At 32.0% G+C, this 13953-nt stretch overlaps 2 protein-coding genes and 1 long non-coding RNA gene across 6 annotated transcripts; 2 read left to right on the top strand and 1 right to left on the bottom strand.

Annotated features, from left to right (window-relative positions):
- The first annotated feature begins 1226 nt into the window (after positions 1 to 1226).
- On the top strand, positions 1227 to 2236 carry LOC120072763 (NDR1/HIN1-like protein 3). The gene has a single exon (XM_039025241.1). It carries the CDS (start codon positions 1378 to 1380, stop codon positions 2095 to 2097), a length of 720 nt encoding a protein of 239 aa, XP_038881169.1. The 5' UTR covers positions 1227 to 1377; the 3' UTR covers positions 2098 to 2236.
- Positions 2237 to 3511: 1275 nt separating this feature from the next.
- LOC120072788 (probable aspartyl protease At4g16563) lies at positions 3512 to 6324 on the top strand. Its single transcript, XM_039025283.1, has one exon. The coding sequence runs from the start codon at positions 4751 to 4753 to the stop codon at positions 6131 to 6133; it is 1383 nt and encodes a 460-aa protein (XP_038881211.1). The 5' UTR covers positions 3512 to 4750; the 3' UTR covers positions 6134 to 6324.
- Positions 6325 to 10943: 4619 nt separating this feature from the next.
- LOC120074547 lies at positions 10944 to 13201 on the bottom strand. Of its 4 annotated transcripts, none has more exons than XR_005481010.1 (5): positions 12436 to 13201; positions 12252 to 12354; positions 11965 to 12064; positions 11466 to 11564; positions 10944 to 11361 (listed from the first exon to the last, which is right to left on the bottom strand). It is a non-coding gene; the product is annotated as an uncharacterized LOC120074547 (long non-coding RNA). The 4 variants fall into 4 exon arrangements; XR_005481009.1 differs by having other exon boundaries at positions 12252 to 12576; positions 12780 to 13201; XR_005481008.1 differs by having other exon boundaries at positions 12252 to 12340; positions 12436 to 13200.
- Between the last annotated feature and the right edge of the window lie 752 nt (positions 13202 to 13953).

Below are 13953 nucleotides of genomic sequence, written 5' to 3'. Positions count from 1 at the left end.
GTCTTAGAAAGTCAGGTTGTTATACAAACACGCAAGAAATTGAAGGACTTGATTTGTAATTTAACTCCAAAACAAAATTAAGAAAGGACCTAACAATTTACCCTAAAAAATTCAAATTTAGTCCACAAATGTTAAAGTTTGTATTTAATAGGTCATTGGACTTTAAAAGTATCTCAAAACTTCTTCTTCTTCTTCCTCTCTCTCTAATAGGTTTTTAATGTGTTTGAAATTTTGAAAAAAAAAATTAACTAATCTATATCCTATAAAATTGAAACCTCAATATTTGAATGTTATGTTTGATAGATTCACATTAAAAACATAGAATAGGCCAAGTATCGTTAGACACAATTTTAAGGACTTAATAGATGCATGGTTAAATTATAAAAAAATACTCATGATCTTTGTCATTTGTCTTATACTTTCAAAAGTTGTACCCTCTTTCATGAACATTTCAAAACTATCATTGGACAAAAATGAAATTTAGAATGGTGTGATAATGACATAGAACAAAAATTTAGATCCCCACTCTATTGTAAGTCACCACTACAATGTTCTATGACCCAATTTTTGTTGGATTTTTTAAAATATATTTTTAAAAAAGTCAAATGTAATACTGTAATTTTTCTAAGAGTAATTGTTTTAAATAGAAAAACTTCTAAAAATATTTTCAAATATAGCAAAATATCACTATCTATTCTTCACAGTAAAATTTTGTTATATTTGTAAATAAGTTGATTCATTTTTCTATATTTGAAAATGATCCTTTTTCTAATGAGAGTTTTTTAAAACAAATTATAAGTGTCAAAAGTATTTTTTATAAGTTAATACTAGGCATCATTTGGTAACTATTTTGTTTTTGAAAATTAAGTCTATGGATACTACTTTTACTCTCAAATTTCTTTCTTTGTTATCTACCTTTTACCAATAGTTTAAAAGCTAAGCCAAATTTTGAAAACTAAAAAATGTAGCTTCCAAAAAGTTATTTTTGATTTTGGAATTTGACTAATAATTCAACCGTCGTACTAATGTGGATGAGAGACTTAATTTTCAAAAACAAAACAAAAAACGAATGGGTTAACAAACGGAGGCTTAGTAACTAAACATATAATAAAAAATTAAAAATAAAACTACAAATTAGATGGTAAATTACAGATATGGCCCAAAATAATTTGAAATTGCAAAGAAGGAAGGTTATATATTATACGGTCAGATTATCTCGACACAACTAATAAAAAATCCGCGTATAATTTGACTCATAAACTCTTTCTTTTTCCGCGCTTTCAAATCTTTCTCAGAACCAACCTTCCCTTCAAAACTTCAAACCCTAATTTATATCCCCAAAATTCCTCCCTTTCCTCCTCATTCTCTTCTTCAACAATGGCGTCCCATCTCAACGGAGCTTACTACGGCCCTTCCATTCCTCCCTCCTCCAAGTCCTACCACCGCCCCGGCCGCGGCGACGGCGGCTGTGGCTGTTGCGGCTGTCTCGGCTGCCTCTGCAACTGCTGCTGCGGCTGTATCCTCAACCTCATCTGTCAAATCATCATCACCGTCGTCATCGTCCTCGGCATCGCTGTCTTCCTCTTGTGGCTCATCTTCCGTCCAAATCTCCTCCAATTCCACGCCACCGATGCCTCTCTCACGCAGTTCAATTTCACTACGCCTAACAATAACAACCTCCATTACAATCTCGCTCTGAATATCACCGCCAGAAATCCAAATCGGAGGATTGGGATCTACTACGACACTATTGAGGTTAGCGCCTTTTACGAAGATCAGCGGTTCAGTACGGTGAATTTGAGCCAGTTTTACCAGGGGCATAAGAACACCAGTTTACTCAGTCCGTCGTTCGTTGGACAGAACATAATTCTTTTAGGTACGGATGGAATTTCGTCTTTTAATTCTGAGAAGAGCTCGGGGATTTTCAGTATTGATGTGAAACTTAACTTGCGGCTCAGATTCAAGTTCGGTTTAGTGAAATTTGGACACTATAAACCGAAGATCAGATGTCCATTGAAGGTGCCTTTGAGATCCAATGGTACTTCTTCTTCTTCAAATGGTGTGTTCGAAACCACCAAGTGCAGCTATGATTTGTAATCGTTAGATCTGAATTTTCTTCCATCTTCGTCTTTGTTTTTCCTCTCTGGATTGATATGCTATGATTATTGATTCTAGATTCTACATTCACATATGTTCTTATTGAAATCTTATGGATTCAATTCGTTTATTTTTTTTCCTTAATTCAATGTTGAAATTCATCGTTCATGTGAAGAATTGGTATTTTTGTGAATTTTTTACACGGTTTGAAATTGAAATTTTCTTTTTTTCTTTTTCTTTTCCCCCAAAAACCATAATTTTAGAAGAGATTTTATTGTACGCTACGCGATATGTTATTGTAGCGTGGCGGTAAATGGGTCCCACCATCAATCGGTTTTGGTTTTTGAAATTTTGAATTTTCATTTTTCTTTTTCTTTTTCTTTTTAAATTGTTTTATTCAGTTTTTCTGAGGGTGCGGTAACAGGCGTGAAGTGAAACGGTTTTATTATATTATTATATTCAGTAGATTCAAGTTTCAGAATTTTGGTTCAATTTAATATTTCTATTTTTCTTTTGTTTATTTGAAATATATTTGAAATTCAACTCTGATTTGCAATCTATCTAAATTGAATAACCAAAATAATATTTAACAAAGGGGTTGTCAACGCGTATAAACATATTAACAAAACAATGATTTAATAAAAAAAAAAAAAAAAACCAGTATTATGTAACTAAGTTTAATAACTTTTAAATGGAAGGGCTTAATTGACATTTTCCAATAAATTAAAGGTAAACTCGAAAACGTTTAAAAGATTTTTAAAAAAAAACTTTGAAGATTAGGTATGGTTTAATATCTTGAGCCAATATTAAATCTTCGAATTTTTAAGATTAAATTGGATGTTTAACTTCTAAACACTTTTATCTTCTAATCGAAATAGGATTCCAAAAAAGCATCTCTTAAATGATAAAACTGTTGAAAATATTTACAAGATATAGCAAAAATTTGAACTGAAAATTATTTCAAATGATAAAACTGTTGAAAATATTTATAAGATATCGCAAAAGTTTAGAACTATCATTGACTATCGGTGTCTATTAGTGACATTGATAGACTCTAATAGAAGTCTAGTGTCTATCAACATCTGTCGTTGATAGTTTTAAATTTTTGCTATATTTTTACTATATTTTAGTTCATTTTTCTATACTTAAAAATAGCCCAAAAAATATATAATAATTTTTATCTAATAATAATAATTTTTTTTATTATATTCTACCTATTCTAAAAATTAACAAATTTATAAAGGCATAAAATTCAACAGGTATCTTTTTCTCAAAAAAAAAAAAAGAGAAAAAAAAAAAAGAAAAAAAGATTAATCTAATATATTAAATATATTAAAGACGTATTAGACTCTAAGAATCTACACTTTCTTAATATATAGTCATTTGCAAACAACTTGAAATTATGCACAATCCTTGTACAATATATCGGATTAGGTGAACTAAACTGTTTTAATCTATACAACCCCCCTTGCACATACTACCAAAGATTAGAAGCTTATGTGATCTTATAGTTGTGACTCATTCTCCTAACCCTTAAAAAGAGCAAACCGTGTGTGTGTTTTTTTTTACTTTAATCGGTTGATGTATGTTCAATCAGACCTTCACATCCTATTAGGTTATAACAATCTTAGCACACAATTTGACATCTTTAAGAAACCATCCAAAGTCAACTTTTCATCTACTTGGTCAAGGAACCTACCAAATCCTAATTTGATATAGTTCTCAATAACATGTGGAGTTGAGAATTCGAACTTCTAACCTTTGGCTGAGAATATGTTAATCGGTTAAGCTACATTGAAATTTACAATGATATAGTTTGACTCAAGTCACAAATAATCCGATTTCTAGTACAAATCTTGGACAATTAATCCATATTCACATTTATTATTCCTAGTGTGGCATTGGCCACACTAATATCTTAAGCATACACTTACCTACCACAACAAATATGCATATATGCATTATGCTAATACTTTGTGCAACCAACTCGTTAATGCTCCATCTATTTATTAGCTAGATCATTTGAAATTCATATAATAGACCAATTATACTAGTTTGCACTTGATTAAACACAAAGTTCATTCATAGATAACTTGAAAATTTGAATGGACCAAAATGACAGAAAACAGTCGAAGGATTAAAATAAAAAATTTGAAAGTTTTGTGAAAAGAAACAGGAATCTCCTTGGGATAAAAGCCAAAAAGATTAATCAAAATAAGTAAAATAATACTTTTCTTGTAATAATGTTTCATTATTTTCCTCACTTTCCCATTTGCTATACAACCAGTACCATGTGATAGGAGGCTAAAAATAACCCTCCATTGCTTATTTTTAGGCTACACGAAAGGTGTAGCGGAGAAGTTGCATGAAAACAAAGGAAAAAAATATGATCTCTTTTGTGCGTTTTGGAGTAAAAATGTATATAAAAAAACCCATGGATCCGCCCCAAATAAATAAAGGCAAAAAATTAAAACATACCATGGCATTGATGTAGATACATAACGTGGCATCCAGTGACCTGTGTCAACTGGGTGAATTGCTACCTGTTAATTTCCCTCTTCTTCCATTAACGACTGAAAACAAAGCTTCTGCAGATCAAAACCTCCATTTTCCCTCAAATTCATCTTCAAGGAGCTGATTCCAGATCAAATCCATGGAGTTTTTCCCCATTCCCTTTCTCTTTTCCATCTTTCTCCTTCTTCCCACTTCATCTTCTTCCTCCATCTCCACTATCACACTCCCCCTCACTGCTTTCCCTTCCATTCCACTTACAGATGATCCATTGAAAATTATCAATTATCTTCTCTCTGCTTCACTCAACAGAGCTCAACATCTCAAGAACCCACAAACGAAATCAATCCAGAATGTCTCTCTGTTCTCTCGTAGCTATGGAGCTTATTCAATCACACTCGCCTTCGGAACTCCACCGCAGAATTTATCGTTCGTCTTCGATACTGGAAGTAGTCTTGTTTGGTTCCCCTGCACCGCCGGTTATCGTTGTTCTAATTGTTCGTTTCCGAATGTTGATGCTGCAACGATTCCAAAATTTGTTCCCAAATTATCTTCCTCTGCGAAGATTATTGGTTGTCGAAATCCAAAATGTGCTTGGATTTTTGGCCCTAATTTGAACTCCAGATGTAGAAATTGTAACCCTAAATCTCGAAATTGTTCCGGTTCTTGTCCTGGTTATGGAATTCTGTACGGCTCTGGCGCAACCGCTGGATTTCTCCTTTCTGAAACGCTTGATTTCCCCAAGAAAGGAGTGCCGGATTTTCTCGTTGGTTGTTCCGTCTCGTCCGTTCATCAACCAGCCGGCATTGCCGGATTCGGCCGCGCTCCTGAATCGTTGCCCTCGCAAATGCGATTGAAACGTTTCTCCTATTGCCTCGTTTCTCGCGGGTTCGACGACTCGCCGGTGAGTAGTCCTCTAGTACTGGATTCCGGTTCGGAATCCGACGATTCGAAGACTGAGAGTTTCATTTACGCACCGTTCCGAGAGAATCCATCAGGATCCAACGCCGCATTTCGAGAGTACTATTACCTTAGTCTTCGGAGAATCCTCATCGGTGGAAAGCCGGTGAAGATCCCGTACAAGTATCTCATGCCGGATTCCGCCGGGAAGGGCGGCGCGATCATCGATTCCGGTTCGACGTTTACGTTTCTGGATAAGCCAATTTTCGAAGCAGTAGCGGGAGAATTGGAGAAGCAGCTGGTGAAATATCCTCGAACTAAGAGCGTTGAAGTGCAGTCCGGTTTGCGGCCGTGCTTCGATATTTCCAAGGAGGTATCGGTGGAGTTTCCGGAACTGGTTTTAAAGTTTAAAGGCGGAGCGAAGCTGAGTTTGCCGCCGGTGAATTACTTGGCGTTGGTGACGGATGCCGGCGTGGTATGCTTGACGATGATGACGGATGTAGGCGTCGTGGGTGGCGGCGCGGGGCCGGCGATTATATTTGGGGCGTTTCAGCAGCAGAATGTATTGGTGGAGTATGATTTGGCGAGGAACAGAATCGGATTTCGGAAGCAGAGATGCACGTGAAATTGATTATGAATATAATTGTGGTAAAAAAGTAAAAATAAAAAGACTGGGGGGTAAAAGTAAAACCTAGTTCATGGTTATTCAAATTGGTGCGTCACTTCCTAGTTTTAATAGACCCCTACCGGCTACCAGCAAGGTTTAAAATGGGCATCCCAAATTGAATCATGCATGGTGTCTTATTGCTTCTACTAGTTTTTGCTCCTCTTCGTTTTCTTATGGTTAATTTGATATTTAAATTATTTAAAATAATCTCATATTTAATAATTTGATATTTAAATTATCCATGTGCTTTATTGATTTCAAATTTAGTTTTTATTCGATTCTTTTCTAATATTTGATTTAAGATCAAAATCTTATCATTATTGATTTTTTCCCCTAAAATTTGATTTAAGGGTTATGAATATACTGTATTCATTTTTTTTTTAAGAAAAATTCATATTATATGTTTTATCATTTACGTGGATTTATTGGTTGCTTTATCATTCACGGTGATTTATTGGTTTCAAAATTGGGTTTTATTTGATTTATGATCAAATCTTAAATCAACTCATACATGCAAATTTCATTTTTAACTTTTTATTTATTTTTTTTATTTTTATTTTTATTTTATTTTTTTTTTTGTAGTTCCAATCATCCAATAGTCCCTAAAATCGCAAATTCATGTTAAAAGAAGGGAAAGTAATTTTTTAGAAAATCACATTTTTCTCTAAAATCTCAAATTCACAAGGGAAAAAAAATAAAAATCACATGTTATGTAGAAATTATAATTTCAAATTATATTTTATTTGATTTAAAATCTAAATTTTCTCTAAATTTTTTTAAAATTTCTTTAACCGACTCTCCCCATTTTTTTAAAAATCCTATTTATTGTAACATCTTTTCTAATACTTATTTTCCTTCTTCTTTAAGAAGTTTATAGGTTTAGATAAAAGAGCAATGCCGCACCTATCTCTTGTGTTCTGCCACAAAAAAATAATAAATTAATATTTTTTTAAAAAATAAATAAGACTATATGACAACATTTTATTGGACTATATTTGGGTATATCTAAGAAACACCCAAATTTTTCTCCATCTCCCTTTTTTTTAAATGTATGCCATCTTTTTCAATTTTTTTTCTTTTCAATTTTGTAAAATCATGGAGTGATTTAGTTACAATTAATAGCAAAAAAAAACAATCTATTTGCAATAGACTAACACAATACAGATACAGATAGTAATAATCGTGATATTTTGCTATTAATTATAAATATTTTGGTTCATTTTTCTATATTTGAAAATTGCCCTTTAATATATTTTTACATGCTTTTGTATTTTTTTCCCCCTATACATTCATCTAAGGATCTTTGAATATTAAAGAAGGTGGAGAAAAAGACCTTGATTTTGAGGTTTATTCAAGTAATTTAGAGGTTGACAGAGTGATCGATTATTTTGATACTTTCGTAGTTTTCTTTCAAAATTTTCAATTTTTTTTGTTGTAAATGTATACCAATTAGTTTAGGAGTTAATAATAATTTTTACTATTTTTTACATGCTTCTGTATTTTTTCTTTTCAAAAGAGATTTAAGTTTTTAGGGTTTTGATATAATTTTTTTTTGTTAAATTAAAATTAAAAAGACAATCAAATCATCTTTTTCTCAACTACAAAAAGTATATGGACTTTATATAAAAACAATTTAATATAGATAAGATTAATACAAAATAAAAAAGAATAATCCTTTGGGTTAAATTAAAATTTAGAATAAAGAGTTAATCAAATCGTCCAATAACTTTTTTTAAAAAAATAAGAATGAATTATCACGAAAAAAAAAAAATCTTGGTTCAAATGAGAGTGAAATTTACCTCAAATCATTAAAATCAAAATAAAAAAAAAAAGTTAGAGACAATTATCAGAAAAAACAATAAACCTAAAAAATTAAAAGTTATCCATGATTTATTGTTTATTCTCTATGTTTTTTCTTAAAATTTATTCGCATCACATTAACTAATTCAAAATATTTTCCCATTCTATTTGATGGATACATGGATATATGAACCGTTTTTATTTTAATTATCAAGATTAAAACATTTGTAACACTCCCTATTTATCATTTTAAAATCTTATTTTTTATTGATCTAAAACCAATTTTAGATTTAATTTTCAATCTTCACATTAGTTTTTTATTAATATTTTTTCTGTCGACCACCACATTAACCCGTTCCAAAGATTTTCTCTATCACACTAACGAATTCAAAATATTTGATTCAAAGTATAATCAAATTAGTTTTTGAAACCTAAATGGGGTAAATTAAACTTTCAATTTTTCATCCCCTATCTCATCTTGCTTTATTTTAATAATTTTAAATTATTTTGCTTTAATTTTTTATAGACCTTTTCTTTTTTGTAACTCTATGCCCATTTTTTTTTATATATATAAATGGTTAGCATAATCTGTATTTTTTTCCTCTTCAATTTCCCTACTCTAAGTTTTTAACCTTTTTTTTCTTTCCTTTTTGTTTAAAATTAAAGTTTAAAATATACATCTTTTTAACCAAGCACAATTTTTTTTTTATTTTATATATATATATATAGGCTCAAATTAAAGTTGGAAATTGTGAACATAATCAAATCATCTCAATTAAAAAAAAATTACTAAGATGATTATCACACATGTTTTCTAAAAATTAGTACAAAATATTTTAGTTTATATAATCTTTTAAATATGTTTAATTTATATATTTTTAATAATACATTTTAAACTTAATTAAAAATAACTATTATTTTTCGACAATTAGGTACTTAAATTATTTTTATAAATTATTTTTAAAAAGTTGTATTATGTTCTCGAGTTTTAAAGTTTAAGAATTTACCCGACATAAATTTAAAAATTAAAAGATTTATCAAACAAATTCAAAATTTTAATAAATTTATAAGACAATTTTTAAGTTCAAAAGTTGAAAAAAATAGACAAAAACTTGAAGGTTGGTGAATCAAAATTGCAATTTAGTCTTTACATTAAATACATGCACCATGATACTTTAAATTGCCACAAGGTCGAGTCAGCATAAATGTCCCTTTTTATTACTAATTCCAGCAAGCAGCTGAATTAAAAAGTTTAAAATGTTAAGGAGATATAATAAAATGGATGAAAATATCAATAAAATGTTCACATCTATGGATATTTCTAAAAAAATTATAAAAATATATTTAGACTTTTTGGCGTGTTGTCTTGACTGACTTATAAGAGAATTCGTACTGATCTGATGTTGAGCCGAATGCACTATGATGCTTAAGTTAGCACAGAAAATGTTTAGTTCAATGAAGCACCCAAGTATTACTTACCCCTTGAGGCTGGTGGAATTGAACTATTTATATAGTTTGTCGTCTGATATCTGTTTGAGATATGTGCAATATCGACAACGCCGATATAGTCTATAGGCGCAATTCTCGAGGTTGCAGACTTTCAATCACTGAGCTCGACTCGGATATTTTACCCTTTTGGTGATAGTGATCGAACTCGGTTTGGCTGACCCAACAATACTCAAGACTTTAGCTTTCTATTTGGGGTCGCGTAGCGTAGACCTCTACATGTACTTCTAGGATTCCTTGGGCGATGTCAAGCCTGTGACCTTAAGAATTATAATGTCTGAAGATACATTAACATTTCCGAATAGAACAGTGTTGGATTTTGCCGTTGGCCGTGCCCACGGAGATGGCAGGGTTTGGTTGCAGCCGGCCTTGGATCATTGCCGTCGCAAACGGCTGCCACCATGCATGGCCAATTTGAGGGACGACATGGAGAGGGCAATTTTTCAGAGGAATATTTACTAAAAAATTTGAGAGGCAAATTGGGAGAGAAAATATGATTAAAAAAGCATGAAACAATTTGAATCTTGTTTAATAGTTTCATTAATCTCCGGTCATTTTAGTTTTTGCTTCTTAATTTTATGTTGTCTTGTGTTAGGTAGTATAAGTTAAATTATATATAATTGTTTATACGACATAAAATAGGAACTTTTAATCAAATATGAACTCTCTTGATTAAAAGATTCAAATACTTCTAATCTCTCACATTGCATATAATCACAACTATTCTTAATCAAAATCTACCAAAAAAAAGTCTACTCAATATATAATAAAAAAAACAAAATAGTTGCCAAAATTTCACAAGTACTATATATTGCACTTTGTGTATTAGTAATATTTATTTAAGGCAATCAAATATTATCCGTGTTGTTTCTGCAGTTGGCTTATCTGGCTAAGAGTTGCTAATAACTTATAAAAATATAAGTTATTGTAGCTCTTTAGTTAGCATAATTAGGAAATTTGGAGAAAAATGCATTAACTTGAAATGGACCCACTACTACAGAAATTGGATTATTGTTTTTCCAATATCAAGTAGAGGGTGTACTTGACGCTAATAAAAGCGTCAAGCAAGTATAATGTGATAACTTGATACTGGAAAAACGTCAAGAGAAATATTTTTTGATACAATTTCCGTGTTAAGAAATATAATACACTTGATACTGATGACATGTCAAGTGTATTAATTCTTGACACTTATTATGTATCATATGTGATTACTCTTGACATTTTTTATTTGTCAAATATATTTTTATCTTGACCTGAAATAATGGACAAGTAATTTAATTTTGACACATTTGCAATGTCATCTATGCTTTTTTTTTTTTCCAAATTAAACATTCGAATTTAATTTCCATTTCTCATTTCCTGTATTACATGTTCTCCAATAAGACAATTTCATCAACTAAAATAAATAGTTACACATATTTCAGATCTACATATCAGCCCAATATATCCAACGTAATAATTCACAATACTAAAATAAACAATTCCATTCTTCTATTACCTTCCATGTATATGAAGGATTCCAAAATTTACAAAACCAATCATACAATAGTATATACTCTATCAACCCACCCCAATAAATGATAATTCCACAATTGTAAGACCAATCTATATGTGTTATATATTCCAAAAATCACAAGACTAAAATTCTATCCTCCACCACACATTTTTTTTAAGTATATAACCTATAATAGCTAAAAAAAACATTTATACAAAAAAAGTTTTGGGCATTTCCATATGACTATACACAAAATTTATAAGAAGTCCATCAGATATATCGTCCTAAATATTTAGCCCATATTCCACGCGTACTTCATCCAATTCAAGTTGCGAGTACGAGCTTCCCCGTGTGTGGTTGATGCACTAACAACTTCTTTCTCCTATGATATAAATATAACGTACAAATTAAACAAGTTAAAAATTATCATAACTAATAGTGGTAACCTTAATGCATAAATTAAATAAGATAGAACATGAGACTAACTGTGACCCAAATATTTGAATTTTGCTTCTTTCGGATTTTATTCTTGGAGTAACTACCATACTCAGATCTTGACGTGTTTTGAATTTGATCTTCCAACTACTAAAAGATGGAACCACAAATATATGGATTTAGTACATAGAAATAGATGTCATTTCAAATTTTGATGATCGAGCAACATAATCACTCAAATAACAACAAAAATTCAGCAACATAGAGATTAGGTAATCACTCAAATAACAACAAAACCAACCTAATTAAAAATTGAAAATTGAAATATAGACCTGACGGTTTGGAGGTACGTAGAAATTGCAGAACATGTTTTGAGAATTACAATTTAAATCAAAAGTAAGAAGATTCACACTGATGACTAGTAAGAGAGATTTTATATATATCGACGAGAAAGGTGTAAAATGGGTGTTTTTCTTTCAAAAGCATCAACACACTGTTTATTAGAGTGCAAAGGTGTGGTTAAGAAGTTGTAATTTCTAAATGATCAGACCTGGCCATGGCTGAGAATTGTGATAGACCACCTCTCCAACTTCAATACCAGCCTCCTCCAATGTTTCTCACATCACAACTTCTTCCAAATTTTCTCCAGGCTGTTACAAAAGCAAATCAAGGAATTGCATTGATTAATTCATGAAACGAGATTAAATTAAACTGTAGAATGTACATGACATCATACAACAAAATTTTAAGGGGTAATAAGTAATAAGGATACTACTAGAAGCTTTTTTCTATCAAATGTATTTCGCTATCATTCTTCTTGTTGACAAAGAAAGATACCTCCATAAAAACAACTAAGCAACTACATTTTCAAGCACATATCTCGATTGCCTGCTTAAGAGTGCATGGTCATTCTCCTGGTTGATGACCTGCAATTGACAAGCTTAAGAGCCGGAGACATTAATATATAGCTTTCACTATGCAGGGATTCAACAATCAAAAAAGCAAAGGACGATGATCTCACAGGATCGACACGAGGAAAAATTCTCAATTTACATGACTAATTGGAGTATTCCCTTCTTTTTCTAGCATCCATTGGGACTGTCCTTTCTCCACAATGTCCATAGAAATGTGACGTTCTATGCCAATCTAGCAAAGCCATGCCCTGAGTGTTCAATTCCAAAACCAGGAAGGTATGCACAAATTCAAGCACATTTTAACTAATACGAAATGACCAACTTAATGATAAATTTAAGAGAATGAAGAAAGGATATGGAAATATGAATTTGTTCTCAATTGGACGAAACATAAACTCCTTCATAATGAAAAATCATAAATATAATAATATTATTCTAAAATAACAACCACCTAAGCGATTTGGAGGTTACGACCTTGACGATTGAGGCGAATTTCTCGTCGTTGGTGCTGACGGCACATTCGACGCTCTTAAGTGCGCCGCTTGTAACTGCTATCGCAACTTCCACTGCAAAGAAACCGACAACCTCAAACCCGTCGTAGGCGTCAGACTCGAAATCGGAGAACCATTGCTATTACCCCACCTTGGGAATTTCTCTCCTTACTACCGAACCCAACTGGGTATCTCCACATGGTGCCACACCACAAGCCGTTAGCTCTCCCGTCGACTTTCGGCGGTGGTGGCACTCATAGCAGAAAGGAGCAAGAGGATATGTCGACCCCAGCGGCGGAATTAGGGTTTTGTGTGGTTTCGGGGGTTTATGGTCGCCTCCCCCAATTTTTCATCTCTTTGATATATGAAACCCTGAAATTCTAATTTACTTGACATTTATAAAGCGTCAAGTAAAAACGGAATGAAAAAAATTCAGAAATTTTCACCAACCTCCGCTTTTTTTCATTATTCTTGATGTTCCAAGCATCAAGTAATATCGTTTTTGTAGTAGTGGGGAGGAAAACAACAAGGGCATGAGCGGTGGATGTCAAAACAAAGTGCAAGTTGGCAACTGATTTGAGACAGTTACGATAGAACCAATGAATTTGTGATGCAAGAATTTGGCGCAGCAGGGCGTAAAATTAAGTATAAGGTATCAGATCATAAGTAGAAAGAGGTCGAGAACCTTCCTTTTGATGCCTATAAGTAGCCCAAAGAGAGCTTTATCTCTAGTGTGGAATCTTTTGTCAAGAAATTGGTCAAAGCTCTGCTGAAAACTCCTCTCAAACTGCCATTGTCATCCACCTCGAGCTTCTCTTTGAGGAATTCTGAGTGAGAGCTTAGTCTTCTTCTCTAAAAAGGGAGTGAGCACCATCAACATCCATTGCAACCACCTTGAAGCAACTATCATCAAAGCCAAAAGAAGCAAGAAATTGCACCCAGTGGCTTGACATTTCCATCTCCCCACTTTGCTCTATTTTCTTTTTGTTAGCAATTTGTATTAAGATCTTAAGATTGAGAAACTCTATATTTCACAAATTTTGCATAAGTTAAAATTCATCTTGTTTAATGTGTGCTTAATCCATTACTTAAATCCATTTGACAAATCGGTTTAAGTAGGAATAGTTTTAGGTT

Source organism: Benincasa hispida, chromosome 3 (assembly GCF_009727055.1).
Source record: "Benincasa hispida cultivar B227 chromosome 3, ASM972705v1, whole genome shotgun sequence".
Classification (NCBI taxonomy): Eukaryota; Viridiplantae; Streptophyta; class Magnoliopsida; order Cucurbitales; family Cucurbitaceae; genus Benincasa; species Benincasa hispida.
The sequence above is the reverse complement of the archived record's forward strand: the minus strand, read 5'-3'. Positions and strand labels throughout refer to the sequence as shown.

Coding starts and splice junctions, on each gene's coding strand:
- LOC120072763 (XM_039025241.1), top strand. CDS start 1,378: ATGGCGTCCCATCTCAACGGAGCTTACTACGGCCCTTCCATTCCTCCC.
- LOC120072788 (XM_039025283.1), top strand. CDS start 4,751: ATGGAGTTTTTCCCCATTCCCTTTCTCTTTTCCATCTTTCTCCTTCTT.